We start from the raw sequence: 15,088 nt of genomic DNA, 5'->3' as shown, positions 1-15,088 counted from the left end.
GGCCCTGGGGCGCGAACTCTCACAAACCGTGAGGTCTCCACAAAGGACCACACCTCGGCTTTTCTCCCGTGGAAAAGTGGGGTCTCGTCGTCCCGCCCTCACCAGGGGCGGGGCAGCGGGTGGGCGGGGCAGCGGGTGGGCGGGGCTTCAGCGATACTGTCCGCGCGACCTCGGCCAAAGGGGGCGTCGAGTGATTCGCAAAAAAAGGCCAGCAGGGCTTGGCCGCGGCCGAGCGCGGGCTTTCCTCTGGCGGGGGTCTATTAAGCGGAGACACACTGCGAGTCCGCTCACTGCGCCGCTCAGGGAGAACGAGACTCCCTTTCCCCCAGACCCCGTGCCTCCAGAAGCCCCGCCGACGTGGCTCTCGGGTATCTTCCGCGAATCTGCTCTGCATGCACATGGGAATGTGGGCGTGCCGCATGTCTTTAACCTCCCCGCCCCCCCTCCCCTCCGCCACACACACAAAGAATAAGATCTCATTTGCTTCTTCCACAAAACCGAGAGTCGCGACCGTCTTCCTGAACCTCGGGACACAGACTTCCGTCATCTCTGGCGCCCTCCGGGGTCCCGGGGCCAGGCGGGCGCTCAAGGCCCGTCCGATTTTCACTGAGGCGTCAGCGAAACAATGCCCGCTTCTCCGCGCAGAAAGGGTTGGCGGGCACGGGGGGGTGGGGGTCGGGTCCGAGGAGCAGGCACGATCCCCGGCCGGGTCGGGGCTCCCAAAGCCCGCAGCGCGGGACGGCACCCTTGCGGAGTCCTGGGGCCTACGTGCGTCGCGACACGGCGGGGGGCGGGCCGCAGTCGGGGACGTCCCCTCTGCCCTCCCGGAACCAGTCTCCACTGCTGTCGCCTGGACCGGGGCGGCGAAGACGGGTCCTCCAGAGCCTTCGAGTCGGGGGCTAGAGCGACCAGACCACCGAGCGAGGTCGAGCGAGGACTGGCGACGGCTGCGTCACGCGAGGGGCGGGGCCGCCGCGGGCGGAGGCCGGAGCCGGAAGCGGAAGAGGCGCTCGGAGCGGGGAGTGGGGCCTAGCCGCAGCCGGATCCTGGGAGACGGTGAGTGTGGGCCTGGGCCCGCGACGGCGGCGGCGGCAGCGGCGGGGGGTGAGTTGGTGAAGAGGACGTGCTGGGTACGGGTCCCCGAGTTGCCGGTTCGGTCTCGGCCTACTCTCTTTCTTTCTCCTCCTCGGCCCGCCTCTGGCCGCGGCCCCGACCTCTCACCCCTGACCCGCCGCTTCTCCCCCGGAGGGGCGGTCACCACAGACCCCAACCTCTGGATCCCGCGGTGTCGGAATCTGAGCTGCCTTTGAGGCCCCTGCAGGGATTCAGTTTCGGCCCTGCACCTCCCGCGGAATGGGGCCGGGGTCCTACCTGGGAGAGCCTGGAGGGGCCTTCAGACCCCTCCCATACCCTTGGCTCCAGGCTGGGTCTGTAGACTCCTCCTCCCCGCGCGGCCTGGAGTTTGATTCTGGCTCAGGCTGGCCATCCGCCTGCCCCCGGAGTCTCCCCTGGCCGCCACTGGCGGCGGTTATGGGGGAAGGGGCTCAGGTCTCTAAGACCCAGGGCACGTCTGGAAGGGACGCGAGCGAGAGCCGCGGGCCTCCAACGCGTTTTGTTGTGATGATGGAGCCGCTCCAGCCCGGGGGAGGGGCCAGCCCAAGTTGACAGTACAAATGCCCGGGCTGCTCCCTGGTCCGGGAGTCCCTGTGTGCTTTAGTTCCGGGTGCGGGTGCCCTGGTGTGGACCTGGGGTGGGAGTTGCCTGAGCCAGGCCCCCGTCGAGGCGGAGTTGGCGATCTTCCAGCTTCCCTCCTCCATGCCCTTGAAAAGGAGGAGCGTTTCACCCGGTGGTGGCGACTTGTAAGGTGGCAGGTTTGAGGTTGCAGTGGTGGGGCAGCGTCAGCCAAAAATAACCATGGGGCGCTGGAGTGGCTGGGAACCGGGAGGGCAGACGCTGACCTGGCTGGCTGCTCTTCTCGTCAACCCAGTTCTCTGGCCAGGAACAGCAAATGAGAAGCCGACTAGGCCTATGCTTAGAGAAAAGCTGGCATCCTTGGCCTGGTTTCCTTTACGTTATCTCTTTCTTCTTTGTGTAAGAGTAGAGCCTTCCTGAACATAATTGTGACCCTTAACCTCTTTAAATAATCCATAGGCTGGCGTTTCAGAGAATCAGAGGTAATTGATGAGAAATGGGACCTAGAGCCCTGACTAGGAAGATAATGAGGGATATCTGGTATTTCCAAAATTTCAGCTGCTCAGAATGTGTTAAGGGAGAAGTTATCTCTGCTGTGATTACTTTATGTGGTACTTAATAGCTCTCATACCTGTCATCTCCTTTGCCAAGTTGGCTGGGAGGTGTTATCTCCAATTTTCAGGTATGGTAACCGAGGCCTAGAGTGACTTATGTAAGGTCACAAGGCCAGTAAGTGGCAGCACTGGGATTTAGTTCAGGGTTTTCTACCCAGAGCTCGCTCTCTCCTTGAGGAAGGGTCTTAGGGAGGAAAAAAAATCCTTTATGCCCTAAGGCATTTAACATAGACCCAGAGGTGTTACCTTGAACTTTTTTTTGTTTTTACGAAAAAGTTGACTTCAGTAAAGCATTTGACCTGAAGGCATGTGCTAGGCATGTTAAAGAAGTGGCATGATTTAATCCTTGCAGAGCCCTGTAAGAAGTTACTATCCCCTTGTTGCAAGAGGAAGTTGAAGGTCAGAGTAGTTTGTTAACTTGCCTGAAGGCACACAGCTAGAAGTGGCACAGTGTCAGGATTCAGCCTGACATCTGTCTGACTCTAAACCTGTGCTCGGTCTACTAACATGAACACGCACAGACCTAAGAATCCTCTAGGTCTCAGGAGGGAGTCTTTGGCCTGGTGCAGACCAAACCACGTCCCTCCTCCAGCTCTGGCGCCTTGTCCACCCAGCGAGGATGGGCAGACCTCTGCCTGGCCACTGGAGCATCTTCCGTGTCACTCAGTGAGGTGTGAGATGCTGCCTTCATTCCATAATTTGGGCACCTGACCCAGGGTGATTGCAGGAAAGCAGTGAAACATTAGTCACCTGATCAAAACAGAACAGCAGTTTAAGCTTGGGGGAGCTGCTGGTAATTTTACATAGTATTTACCTCTAAGAGTTGCTGCGCCCTGGGCTTCCAGGTGGATAGGAGAAGAAACCTGCTGGGGGGGAGATCGAGGGCAGTGACTTTCTCAGGATCATGGAGAAGCTTCTGGGGCTTTAGTCAGATATGCCTTGCTGCCCTGCTCATCCAAGGGGAGCGGTTGCATTCTGCTCTTCTGATAGACCCTTCTCAGGAGATCGAGCAGCCGCAGTGGGTTTGTCCAAATGTGCTTAGTCAGGCAAGCCCAGGATTGACCACCATTGGAGGTTGGCTAAGGCCAAATAAAGGGTTGGGAGGAAGGCTGGCCACCGTCTCTGGCCCAGCCTTCCAATGGAGCCAATGTCAGAGTTTTGGGTGTGGGTGGAACAGGGAGCTGCTCTCACACATCCATCTTTCCCAGCTGGTGTCTGATCTAGCCTGGCAATTTCCTGTGGTGGATTTAAGTCCCTGCGGAACAGGGATAGTGAGGTGGGGCCCTTTTGGCCTGCCACTCCAAGCTCACAAGCTTGCCAGGCACTCAGCCCTCCGGCTACTCCTGAGATGAGCACAGGAGAAGGTACTGGAACAGGGAATCTGGAAGGGGGCAGTAGTGGTACAGTTAGAGGGGAGGCACTGCTTAGCATGGCACCACAGGTGGCCTGAGGGGCCTTGGACAAGAAACTTGGATGCCCTGAGGATGCTGGCATCATTTACTGGTGCTGAGACAGAGCATAGAGCAGCAGCAGGGGCTGGCCAGACCCCCACGTCTGTTTGGCCAGACCTTCAGATGGCCTAGGGAATGTTGGAGAGACCCTGTGCACCTCCTTCTCCAAGGGCTGGTCTTCTTGTCTCTGCCTATGGCTCCTCCCATTGGTGTGTGGTCTTTGCTCCCTTGAGTGGGGTCCAGTTCAGGGTTTCAGCCAGGCAACTTGGCTTTAAACTTGAGGGCTTTCACCCTTTGCTCCTGTGTGTTGGCTTCCTGCCAACAGCCCTTTGACTCTGGCCTCTGGCTTGCAGACCAGTCGCTTCATACAGCCCCACAGACAGGAGGGAATTGAACCCAGGAGGCTCTCCTTTCTCCCGGGCCTTGATCTCCTGTGATGGTGCTCACCATCACCCCCTACCCACCGCCCCCAATCCACATTCTATCTCCGCACCTGTGCTGGCTCCCCTGGTGCCCCGAGTGCTCAGGACGACGGTGCTGTGCTGGGGAGGCAGCTGTTTGTTTGTTCACTGGTGGAGAAGGGTGTTGCCCATTGTCTGCTGTTTGACCAGTGTGACCTCAGAGTTCTTCTTCACTTCATAAACCCCTGGGAGGGGCTGCCCCCAAACAGAACAATGGGCCTCTTCTTCAGGAGCTCCTAGGCTTCCCGAGCAGCCCTGTGGCTAGAGGTGGCTGGCTGCGTGTTTAGCAGGGCTCTCTGTTCCTTGTGGCCTAGATGCATCACTGTAAGCGATACCGCTCCCCTGAGCCAGACCCGTACCTGAGCTACCGATGGAAGAGGAGGAGGTCTTACAGTCGGGAGCACGAAGGGAGGCTGCGGTATCCGTCTCGAAGGGAGCCTCCGCCCCGGAGATCTCGGTCCAGAAGGTGACAGGGGATTAGGTGGGAGGAAAGGGCTCCTTCCCTCACTGGGACCAGCGAGACGGCCTGGAGGCGTGTGGCAGCCCTGGGTCCCATCAGCTGCCTGCCGCCTCTGCCCTGCGGCACCTTGCTTACTGCCCCTGACCTCATGCGTTTCTGGGCCTCCGTATTCGCTGCCGTCCTTGCTGCCCCTTTCTCTATCCTTGAGCCTTTTTTTCTCCAGCCACGTCCCCCCATTTTCAAAGCCAGCATCTTCCCTGCTGACCCCTGAGCCTTCCTCGATGGGGTTAGGAACACAGTCTTTGTCCTTTCCAGAGGTTGGTCCCTTTGCCCTGTCTTAGCAGCCACAGGGAGTTCTGGGGCGCTGGGACCCTCTGAAGCCCTCTCGCTGCTCACCTGCCCTGGTGCCCTGCCGCCTGCACTGGAGAGTTGCCACCAGCGGCCGAGGTTCTGGAGGCTGGACTTCACACATACACCCTCTCTCCCCTCCCCTCAGCTCCAACAGGCTGCCCTTGTGAGCTCTGTGTAGGGGTCTCCCCACATGCCTTTGGCCCAGAAGCAGAAACCTGGCCGGTGGGAGGAAGGTCCCCATCTCACCAGTGTCTTCGTCCCCCTCCTGGCAGCCACGACCGCCTGCCCTACCAGAGGAGATACCGGGAGCGCCGCGACAGTGACACATACCGGTGTGAAGAGCGGAGCCCATCCTTTGGAGAGGACTGCTACGGATCTTCCCGTTCCCATCATCGTCGGCGGTCGCGGGAGAGGGAGCCGTACCGGACCCGCAAGCACGCCCACCACTGCCACAAACGCCGCACCAGGTCTTGTAGCAGCGCCTCCTCGGTGAGTGGTGGCCAGAGTGTGCCGGCTGGGGCTTAAAGGCCTCACCTCTTTCTAGCCTTCTCTCAGGCTGGCTGGTGTGGGTGAGTACTGCCAGCCCCGTGCACGCGCATTTGGTGTGTGTGCGCGTGTACGTGTGCGTGTGTGTGTGTGTGTGTGTGTGTGTGTGTGTGTGTTGTCTGGTCCAGGTGCAGGGCTGAGCAGCAGGCCCGGCTCCTCTGTCTTCTGGCCCGTTGGCAGTGGCAGTGATAGGGGCTCTGGTTCCGGCGCTGGCTGGCCCCCGGCCTGTCTATGTCTCCGCACGGCTCCAGGCACAGGCCACATGGCGCGAGTGGCTAGGGACACGTAGAGAACCTGATAGGGTTGCCGGTCTGGAGCTGCGTGGCCTGGTCCTTCCCCCCCAGAGATTGCCCGCACGTGCAGCCGCGTGTTCTGACTGGTGTGGACGGCACCCACCTCCGCGGTCTCGTCTCAACACCCCTCCCGAAAGGCCTGGAGGCTGGAGTGCCCGCGGGTAGGGGACGTCTGCCTGTCAGTCAGCTCAGACCGGGAGCTTCCCCTCCGACCTCCAGCCAGGCCCTCTTCAGACCAGCCTCTTCCTGTGAGAGGCGGTCAGGATGAGGGGGACGGGCTGCCTGTGTGATCGCGCACCGGAAGAAATGGCAGAAAGGCCCGCAGCCCCAGGCCTTGTCCGCTCGCGGGCCGCGTGCCAAGAGCGGGGCCTGGCGGTGTTCTTAGCACGGAGGTTGTATAGCTCTCTGCCGAGACTGGGAGCCCCTGCGGCACTCGGGCCCCTGCAAGGAAGGCCACTCGTGTGTCTCTCGGGTTACGTGCTGTCTTCTCTTCTCCTCCCCACCCCTCTTCCCTCCCGCCGGCCTGAGGAGTAGTGGCGGAGGACAGGCAGCCAGGCATCTTCTCTGCACAGCTTTCCTGGACTTCCTTGAGTGGCCACGGGTTGAGGGTTGACTGCAGGTGCCCTGCGTGGCCTGGTGGCCTCCCGCACACTGCCACACGCTGCTGCAGATGGCGGTGCGGGTCTGTGGCTCTGCTGCGTCTCTTTTTGGTGCCTTCTGTCATCACGAGGCTCAGGATGGCCTGGCCTGTGAGTATCACGGGTGTCAGGGCAGGAGCTGGCTTGGGGCCTGTGTGGGCCATCGTGGTAGGAGGCCGGCTGGCCCAGAGGATCCCGGGCTCCTTCCTCGCTCGAGGCCGGTGGCACAAGGGCTGCTGACAGAAGGCCTTTTCTGGTGGCGATGTGAAGTCTGGCCTCGGATGCTGTCTGGGGGCAGGTAGCAGCTTGGCTCTGAGTGGCAGCTGTCGGGCACGTGCAGGGCTGCGTGTGCAAACAGAGGCAGGCAAGGACGGGCTGGGCGTTCTGCAGCTGCCACCCACGCTGGACGATCGGACCCGGGCTGAGCCAGCCACCTTCTTGCGCCGTTCTCGCTGCGTCTTCGTCCCGGCCGGAGCCATCACGGGAGGGCCCGGGAGGGGGACACTCAGTGGAGAAGGGAGTCGGGCTGTGGCTCTCTGCGTGGCCCGGCCCCCCGGCAGCAGAGGCTGGTCGTCTTTCTGAGCGTTTGCGGCGCCCTTCTCTTAGATAATGTCCGAGTTTTCTTTACATACCTGTAGCTGTTTTTACTTTTCTGTTTTTGAAGTCAGTTTGTGTCTTGACGTGTCCCTTGCAATATCCCTATCGTTATATATGCTGTGTGCCTTATGAAATGCTGGGATCTGGAAAATCCAACCAACCAACCCACCGGCTCCTCACCGTCTCCACCTCTGCCTTTGACTGACACCTCAATCTGTCAATCGGAACCGCCTACCATGCGATTGGTCGGATGGCGTTTCGGGGGGCGGTGCATGCAGAGAAGCCAACAGAGCAGTAAGCGCAGCAGCCGGAGTGTGGAAGATGACAAGGAGGGCCACCTGGTGTGCCGGATCGGCGATTGGCTCCAAGAGCGATGTACAGCCACCTTTCGTAAAACTTTACCTCTCTACTTTCTACCCCCCTTGTTAGACGAGACCTCTCCTGCCCGGAGGGGCCTCTATTGCGCGTGGCGCCTTAGCGGGGCCACCAGTAATTGCCTGAATGACACAGACGCTAGCAACTTCTGTTTTTAAGAGTGTAGCAGTGAGAGAGAAACCTTTTTTGTTTTTGAGAATTTGAATGCTGTGAACTTGCAGGAGCTGCCGACCCTCTGCCCTCCAGACCCTCACGCCCTGCTTCTTTTCTCTCCTAGATGAGATCGTGGGGAACCTGGGTGAAGGCACCTTTGGCAAGGTGGTGGAGTGCTTGGACCACGCCAGGTGAGCCTTCCTCCTGGGAAGAGCTAGCCTGGGGCTCCTGAGGGTGGCGGCGATCGGTTTATCCTTTTGCTTTTTGAAGGGTAGCACCATAGCAGGGTGCTGACCTGCACGCGTTGGGGTTCTTCTGCTCCCCGAAGGTCGGGAGACATTCCTGGGGTTCCGCAGGCACGCGCACCCCTGCCCAGGTAGTGCCGGCCAGTGAGCGGGGCTGCCCGCGTTGCCCCACGTCCCCAGGGCCGTGGTGGTGGGTGTTGGAGCAGGGCCAAGGCCCTGGCCCTTACGTGGTCTGGGGCCGCGTCTTGCGATCTCTTTTAGGGTTTGGGCCTGGCGGGGGGGTTGACATACTGCTGCGCCCACACCAAGCATGGGCCCCCACCCTCGGAGGCCTGCCTGAGAGGCCACGCACGTCCCAGTCGAGAGAGACCCGGGCTCTCTTACGTCACAGGCCGTCGCCTCCCCGGAGGTGGCCAGGGTTGATTGTGGGTCCCTCTGAGTGTGCTCAGGTAGAGTTGGGGGTATACCTGTGTGTGTTCGGGTGCTTCGGGGGAACCTTGCTGCCTTCTAGGCTGAACAGGGAAACGCTCTCGTCCCCTTGCCGTTCCTCAAGGCCAGAACTCTTACCTTAGGCTGGGAGGCCACCTCCCTGGAGCCCGTGACCTCCCTTAATGGCACTCTCTTTGGTTTGGTGCGCTGGCTACAGAGTGCTCGTGTCCATGCTGTCTCACTTGAGCCACGTGCCACCTGTCCCGACCCTTCCACGGTGTTAGAGGTGAAGAACGCGCTCGGGGTTTACCTGTACCCCCAGTTGTTGAGGGCTGGCACCAAGAACCACCACACGGGGAGCTCGGAAAGGACAGTTAGAGCCAGCAATCCAGTTAGCCCTGTCGTCCCCAATAAGGTGGTGACGGTGACTGCGAGGAAACCTCCCTGGGCTCCCAGTTCCTGTTTCAACACCCCTCGGACCCAGCAGGGCCCAAAAGGTCCGGGCTGGGACCAGTGGGCCTAGCGATGGGTAGACCACACTGGCCAGAGAGACATGTGGCAGATCTGCGAGCTGTGGCACGTGGGCGCAGCTGAGCTCTCTGGGCTGTGGCATTCTGAGCAACCAGAGGGAAACCGAGCCAAGTCCCTAACGGGCAGGCACAAGGCTCAGGGAACTTTCAGGGGCTCCAAAGGGAGTTGGCCAGTGGGGGTGTTATGAGGAGGTGACCTCCAGCTCAGCAAAGGGAAGGGCCTTATCCCCAGAGCCCTCCAGCCCTAATGCTGGCTGCCTGTGGAAATGATGAGCTCCCTGTGTTGAAGAGGAGAATGCCATTGAGGGGTCCTGTTCTAGGAGCCTGGAGCAGGGTAGCCTTTCCTCTGAGGTCCTTCCCTGCCCTGGAAATCCAGGAAAACGGGATAGGGAGAGAAAAACCGGGTGTTCTCCAGAACATGCCTCTGCCCTGGGGCCAGGGAGACTTTCCTTAGGCACCATGGCCAGCCTCCCAGACACCTCACGGTGTCACGTCCTTGTGGACCAGGGCTGTGTCACTCCCGTCCCCCACCAGGCCTCTGAAGTCTGGCTGTCCCTCCCTGATAGCCATTGGGCCCGGCCGCCAAATCTCAGCAGGTCTCCTGCTCTGCTGGCATCCTGCAGGCGGCCTGCGGGGCAGGGCTGGGGGCTGGGAAATGCAGGGCAGGAATTGTTAAAATCCTCACTGGACACCAAAGAGGACTCCTGGCGCTCGGTGGTCTCTGAGAAATGTTGTGGCCGGTTGGTAGGCAGGCTGGTGGGGCTGCAGGGAGTGTGGTAAAGGGAGTGATCCTGGGGCTCCCAATGAGGTGCTCCCCGGGGCGCCCTTCTACTGGCACCCTTAACCTTCTTGCCAAGGCTTCGTTCCCCCCCCTAGAACCCCCACCCCAGGGGGAGCTGTTTGGAGACGTGCTTATTAGGAAGGTCAGGAGGTGCTGCAAGAAAGTTCTGGGTGGGATGGCCTGGCCAGGGTCAGGGCTGACGGGCCTACAGGTTGGGTTACTGAGTGAGCTGGTGCTGGTCCGTGGGCTAGGCCTCTGCTCCTCTGCCCACTGCCCTCTGGTTGCTGGCAGCTGGCTGACATCAGATAAGCCTAGGCTGGCACGGATGCCAAGAGCGCTAACTCACAGATGCCAGGGGAGAGTAGAGGTCTGGTGTCACCTGGGTGGCAGGGGTGTCCGGTGTCTGCTGTCTTCAGAGCAGGCCCTGTTCCTGGAGTCCTGGATGGTATTTGCCAGGAGGTGCCAGGTGGGGGTGGGGGTGGGGGGACGGGCCGGGGCGCTTCTCACAAGAACGTGCACTTCCTTCCCTGGTCCCAGAGGGAAGTCTCAGGTTGCCCTGAAGATCATCCGCAACGTGGGCAAGTACCGGGAGGCCGCCCGACTAGAAATCAATGTTCTCAAAAAAATCAAGGAGAAGGACAAAGAGAACAAATTGTGAGTGTCGGCCGGGAGCAGGAGGGAAGCCTTCAGTGGGGATGGCGTCCCCTCCAGCCCCGGCTGCCTAGACCCGGGGGCAGAGCCATGTCCTCTCACTGGCCCCGGGCCTGCTCCCAGCTCCCAGAGCCAGGGGAGCTGGGCCAGTGAGTCTCGCCAAAGGAGCCTTTGGATTTCAGTCCAGCCTCCACCCCAAACATTTCTGTGTTCCCAGGCAGTCCCCCAAGCCCCCTATTCTGTGAATAGGGGCCTTGGGGGTCACGGCAGGTGTAGACAAGACGCACGCCTGAAGCCGTTGGGGCTCTGGCATGGTCAGAGAGCTCCGAAGGAGAGCCACCTCCGCACACACAGGCTAAGCAGCTCCTCTCCCACGAGCACTGCGCTGAGCCCTGCAGACTCGAGAAGCTCGGTTAAGGGAGCTGGAAAAAGTGTGTGATGCCATCACTCTCTGAGGTGTAGGGATTATGCCCAGGTCATAATAGATGGGGCAGAACACCTAGGACCGGAATTCCCCCTACAGCAACAGAACTTTAGTCCTTGCCCTGAGCTGGTCTGGGGGACTTCTGTTGGGGAGACGTGCCCCAGTGGCCCGGAGTGGGGACTGGCTTCACCTGAGGGAGGGGCGGGGAGCCAGCCCCCCGCCCTCCAGCAGAGCCTGAGCCCCCCACCCATCGTCCTTCTCTAGCCTGTGTGTCTTGATGTCTGACTGGTTCAACTTCCACGGTCACATGTGCATCGCCTTTGAGCTCCTGGGCAAGAACACCTTTGAGTTCCTGAAGGAGAATAACTTCCAGCCTTACCCCCTACCACACGTCCGGCACATGGCCTACCAGCTCTGCCACGCCCTTAGATGTAAGTGACCACACTTCACGGGGCATGTGGGGTGGCAAACTCGCCCGGCGGTCTTACGCTCCCCCGTTCACACCAGCACGCCATTCTACGGGGCCTGAGAGACACCAGGGCCCCTTTAGTTGAAAAGCCTTCAGGTGGGAATCTCTGGGAGGATGGAGAAGCTTCAGTCCCCTCCAGGGGCCTCCTGAGCCCACCTGTGCCACAGGCACTCGGGAAGGAAGGAGAGCGGCTGTAATCAGTTCGGCTACTAGTACCTTCTCACCTTCCTGCAGAGGATGAAAGGTCAAAGCCTGCCCTGGCAGACCCCACCCCCAGGCGCTGCCCACACGGACACCCTCTGTCTGGCCATCACATCCCATCTGCCCGCCAGCCTTTAAGAGCCTCTTTGGTGGCACACGTGCTCAGCACTGCAGGATTTGTGGGCAGCGCAGGACAGAGGCTCCTCAGAGAGGAGGTAGACAGGCCTAGGGCTAGGCTGTATGCGGTCCGCACAGATGGTGGGGAGGGGGACGGATACTCCAAGCAAGGTGAGCGGCGCAGTGAGGGCCCAGAGCCCGGCACGTGCTGAAACTCACTCTGAAGAAGAGAGGGGCCCGTGCTGGGGAGAAGTGGGTCACAGCGTGCTGAAGGGGGTCTGGAGCCAGAAAGTGAGAGGTGGCGGGTGCCACCGTTGGTGGGGCAGGGGCCGGAGGAAATGGTAGGTATGTCCGCTCAGGCCTAGGTTGTGCTTCACGGGTGGCCCCGTGGTTAGTTGAACGTTGTTCCCGCCACCTTGACATTCTTAATGACTTTTGAATCAAGGGACCTGCGTTTTCATTTTGCCCCGGGCCCTGCAGATCGCGTAGCTGCGCTGGGGAGAGGGACCCATGCCAGGGCTGGTGCTGCAGCTTTGGTGAGAGAGGCTCAGGAGGCCAGGCCCCCACAGAGGAGGTGAAGGGAGGTTTTCTAAGTGGGAAAAGTCTCCCCTGCCCCTCTCATAGAGTGTCAGGACCTTCCAAGGCCCCAAGCACAGAGAGCTGTGGAGAGGGAAGCCGGTGTGGACACAGTCTGGTATCCCTTGGCCTGCTGCTGAGGTTAGGGGTGGGCAAGGCTCTGGCGGGCCGGTTGTGGAGGAGGGAGCCGGCCCGGAGCTGGCAGGAGGACCAGAGAGGCGGCCAGGGTTCTCAAGTTTCTGCTTTTTTCCTCCCGCTCTCTCAGTTCTACATGAAAACCAACTGACCCACACAGACTTGAAGCCAGAGAACATCTTGTTTGTGAATTCTGAGTTTGAAACCCTCTACAATGAGCACAAGGTATCGGTCAGGGCGAGGCCGAGGCTGTGCTCTGGGGTGGGTCGCTCATGGCACGGACTCCTGACCTGGCTCGCCCCCCTTGCCTGTCAGAGCTGTGAGGAGAAGTCAGTGAAGAACACCAGCATCCGAGTAGCTGACTTCGGCAGTGCCACCTTTGACCATGAGCATCACACGACCATCGTGGCCACCCGTCACTATCGCCCACCTGAGGTGATCCTTGGTGAGTGACTGTACAGCCCCCGGCCCTGATCCAGTGGACAGCCGTTGGGGGGGAGGGTACGGATAGAGACAGTGCCCGCCACCAGGGACCGATGCTAGAGTCACTGCGGTTGCCGACTTGGCCTTCCCGAGAAAGGGTTTCCTGTTGAGGTCTGGGCAAGAGTCCTGCCAGCCGGAGTGGCCGCTGCCCTTTGACCTCTCGGCTGGGAGCACAGGGCTGAATCTCATGGTTTCTCCCCATCTTGGCTTTCAGAGCTGGGCTGGGCCCAACCCTGTGACGTCTGGAGCATTGGCTGCATCCTCTTTGAGTACTACCGGGGCTTCACCCTCTTCCAGGTGAGGCCCATCCCGCGTCACTGCGCTGCCCCGCGCGCTGCTCCCCTGGCGAGTGCCGGGGCCGGTGCGGGGAGCCCTTCAATTCAACCACCCACCAGTCGGGGAGTCTGGTGCTCAGCCTCGGGATGGAGGGCCAGGGCAGGAGGAGCGAAGGGCAGAGATGGGCCCAGGCAGGGCACGTTTTGGGAAGAGGTGTGTGGTGATGGATGAGTCCACCGAAAGGCTGAGGGGTGTGAGCCTGACCCTGAGGGAACAGGCTGGCGGGCTGCCGCCAGGTCACAGACCGGGGCTGCTGTTCCACTGGTGGATTTGCCTCTCCTGGGGCAGGGAGGGCACCTGCCCGTCTTTTCTGTCCCTTATTTTCTCTGAGGCTGGTACTGACCCCTGCTTGCTCTATCCACGACCTTCCAATAGACCCACGAGAACCGAGAACATTTAGTGATGATGGAGAAGATCCTGGGGCCCATCCCATCGCACATGATCCACCGTACCAGGTAAGGAGCCGGGTAGCGCCCTTGGGGCTGGCCTCTGGGGCCTTTCCGGTCTTGGCAGTGGGTCACGAGCCTGTCTTTCCGGGACAGCCTGGCTCCTCGGGGCTCACAGCGGCCTTCCCTGCCGTACACACCGAGAGACTCGGCGGACCGCTTGCCCTGCTGGGTCAGGCCGGCTAGGAACCCCGACCCCCACCTGGCTTTGCTGCCGTTCCCAGAGTGCCGCGGTCTACCCCAACCCCCACCTGAGACTTGTGGCCCCTTCCCACCCCTACCATTTGACCTTTCCCTCACTTTCAGGAAGCAGAAATATTTCTACAAGGGGGGCCTGGTTTGGGATGAGAACAGCTCTGATGGCCGGTATGTGAAGGAGAACTGCAAACCTCTGAAGGTCAGTTTCTGGCTTCCCCCAGCTCCCCTCAGGCCAGGGAGACCCCAGGCACCAGGCAGACACACAGCAGAGACAGGCCAGGCTGCTAAAGGCGGCCTCCTGGCCCGGGCTCTGCCTGGGGCCGCACCCGAGGCTGCTGGGCGCAGGCACGGGGCTTCATGCAAACTGCCCCAGAGGGGCCCTGAGCCCTACCCCTTCCCCGGAGGGTGGCTATGGACGTAATTGGGGAACAGCAGAAGAGCCAGATGTCAGAAACCTTGTTGCCTCCTGTCCCTCTCTCTTCTCAGTTTTGGGAAGAACTAGGCAGGACAGAGGGGAGGGGGAGGGGACACGTAGACACGGCCCGGAAGCCTCTGGCAACTGCATTTGGTGCTCGGACAAGCGAATCCTGCAGAGGTGATTTCTACCCACCTGTCAGGACTTTGCATGTGGGGGCAGAGGCACCAAGCCAGCAAGACGCCCAGTAGCCTGACAAGTTCAGAGCAAAACGCTCTACACGGGCATGAGAGGAAAGGAGCTGCTCACTGTCCAGGAGGGGAGACTAGTCCTCCGGGGAGGCGTCACTGCCTCCTTGACCCCCGCAGCGAGGCTTCCCACAGCCCTGCCGTCACACTGAGGCACCTTGTGTCCCTGAGCAGAGTTACATGCTCCAGGACTCCTTGGAGCACGTGCAGCTGTTTGACCTGATGAGGAGGATGTTAGAATTCGACCCTGCCCAGCGCATCACACTGGCGGAGGCCCTGCTGCACCCCTTCTTTGCCGGCCTGACCCCCGAGGAGCGGTCCTTCCACACCAGCCGCAACCCAAGCAGATGACAGACGCAGGCCACCACGTGCGACGGAGAGCGGGACTGGGCCGCCCGGCCCCTCTTCTCCAACCTCCACCACCACCGGGCCCCAGGGCCAGAGCCACCAAACGAACAGTGCAATGTGAAGGAAGGCAGGAGCCCGCAGGGGAGGGGACTTGATACCCGGCTGCCAGAAAGCACAGATTTGACCCAAGCTATTTATATGTTGTAAAGTTATAATAAAGTGTTTCTTACTGTTTGTAACCCCTGGTACCGGTGTGTCCGTCTCCAGGCTCCTTGCCTTCTCCTCCCCCTACCTGATTAATAAAGTCTTTCTTAGCAGTTCAGCTTGTGGAGAGCTAAGTGTGAACTGGGCACGGAAGGGCTAGCCAGTGGAAAGACAGAAGCCAGGGGTCCCTCTGGGCCCAGAAGAAGAGCCTCAGAAGTGGG

The 15,088-nt window shown here is 60.6% G+C and overlaps 1 protein-coding gene across 2 annotated transcripts; it reads left to right on the top strand.

The window, feature by feature from the left end:
• Window positions 1-926: 926 nt before the first annotated feature.
• Window positions 927-14,985, top strand: CLK3 (CDC like kinase 3). 2 transcript variants are annotated; one of them, XM_003986949.5, is made up of 13 exons: window positions 927-1,056; window positions 4,533-4,684; window positions 5,302-5,518; window positions 7,382-7,478; window positions 7,756-7,822; window positions 10,154-10,270; window positions 10,956-11,122; window positions 12,320-12,414; window positions 12,505-12,634; window positions 12,887-12,969; window positions 13,384-13,463; window positions 13,761-13,851; window positions 14,490-14,985. In XM_003986949.5, the coding sequence occupies exons 2-13, from the start codon at window positions 4,533-4,535 to the stop codon at window positions 14,664-14,666; spliced, it is 1,473 nt and encodes a 490-aa protein (XP_003986998.1). In that variant the 5' UTR covers window positions 927-1,056; the 3' UTR covers window positions 14,667-14,985. The 2 variants fall into 2 exon arrangements, with proteins under 2 accessions (XP_003986998.1, XP_006932433.1); XM_006932371.5 differs by having other exon boundaries at window positions 995-1,104.
• Window positions 14,986-15,088: the final 103 nt, after the last annotated feature.

The sequence above is a fragment of the Felis catus genome, chromosome B3 (assembly GCF_018350175.1).
Source record: "Felis catus isolate Fca126 chromosome B3, F.catus_Fca126_mat1.0, whole genome shotgun sequence".
Lineage (NCBI taxonomy): Eukaryota > Metazoa > Chordata > Mammalia > Carnivora > Felidae > Felis > Felis catus.
The sequence above is the reverse complement of the archived record's forward strand: the minus strand, read 5'-3'. Positions and strand labels throughout refer to the sequence as shown.

What these genes read in the sequence shown, in the direction of transcription:
- CLK3 (XM_003986949.5), top strand. Translation starts at nt 4,533, where the DNA reads ATGCATCACTGTAAGCGATACCGCTCCCCTGAGCCAGACCCGTACCTG. An exon ending in GCTCTGCCACGCCCTTAGAT is followed by an intron (nt 11,123 to 12,319) that starts GTAAGTGACCAC and finishes CCGCTCTCTCAG; the next exon opens with TTCTACATGAAAACCAACTG. An exon ending in AGAACTGCAAACCTCTGAAG is followed by an intron (nt 13,852 to 14,489) that starts GTCAGTTTCTGG and finishes GTCCCTGAGCAG; the next exon opens with AGTTACATGCTCCAGGACTC.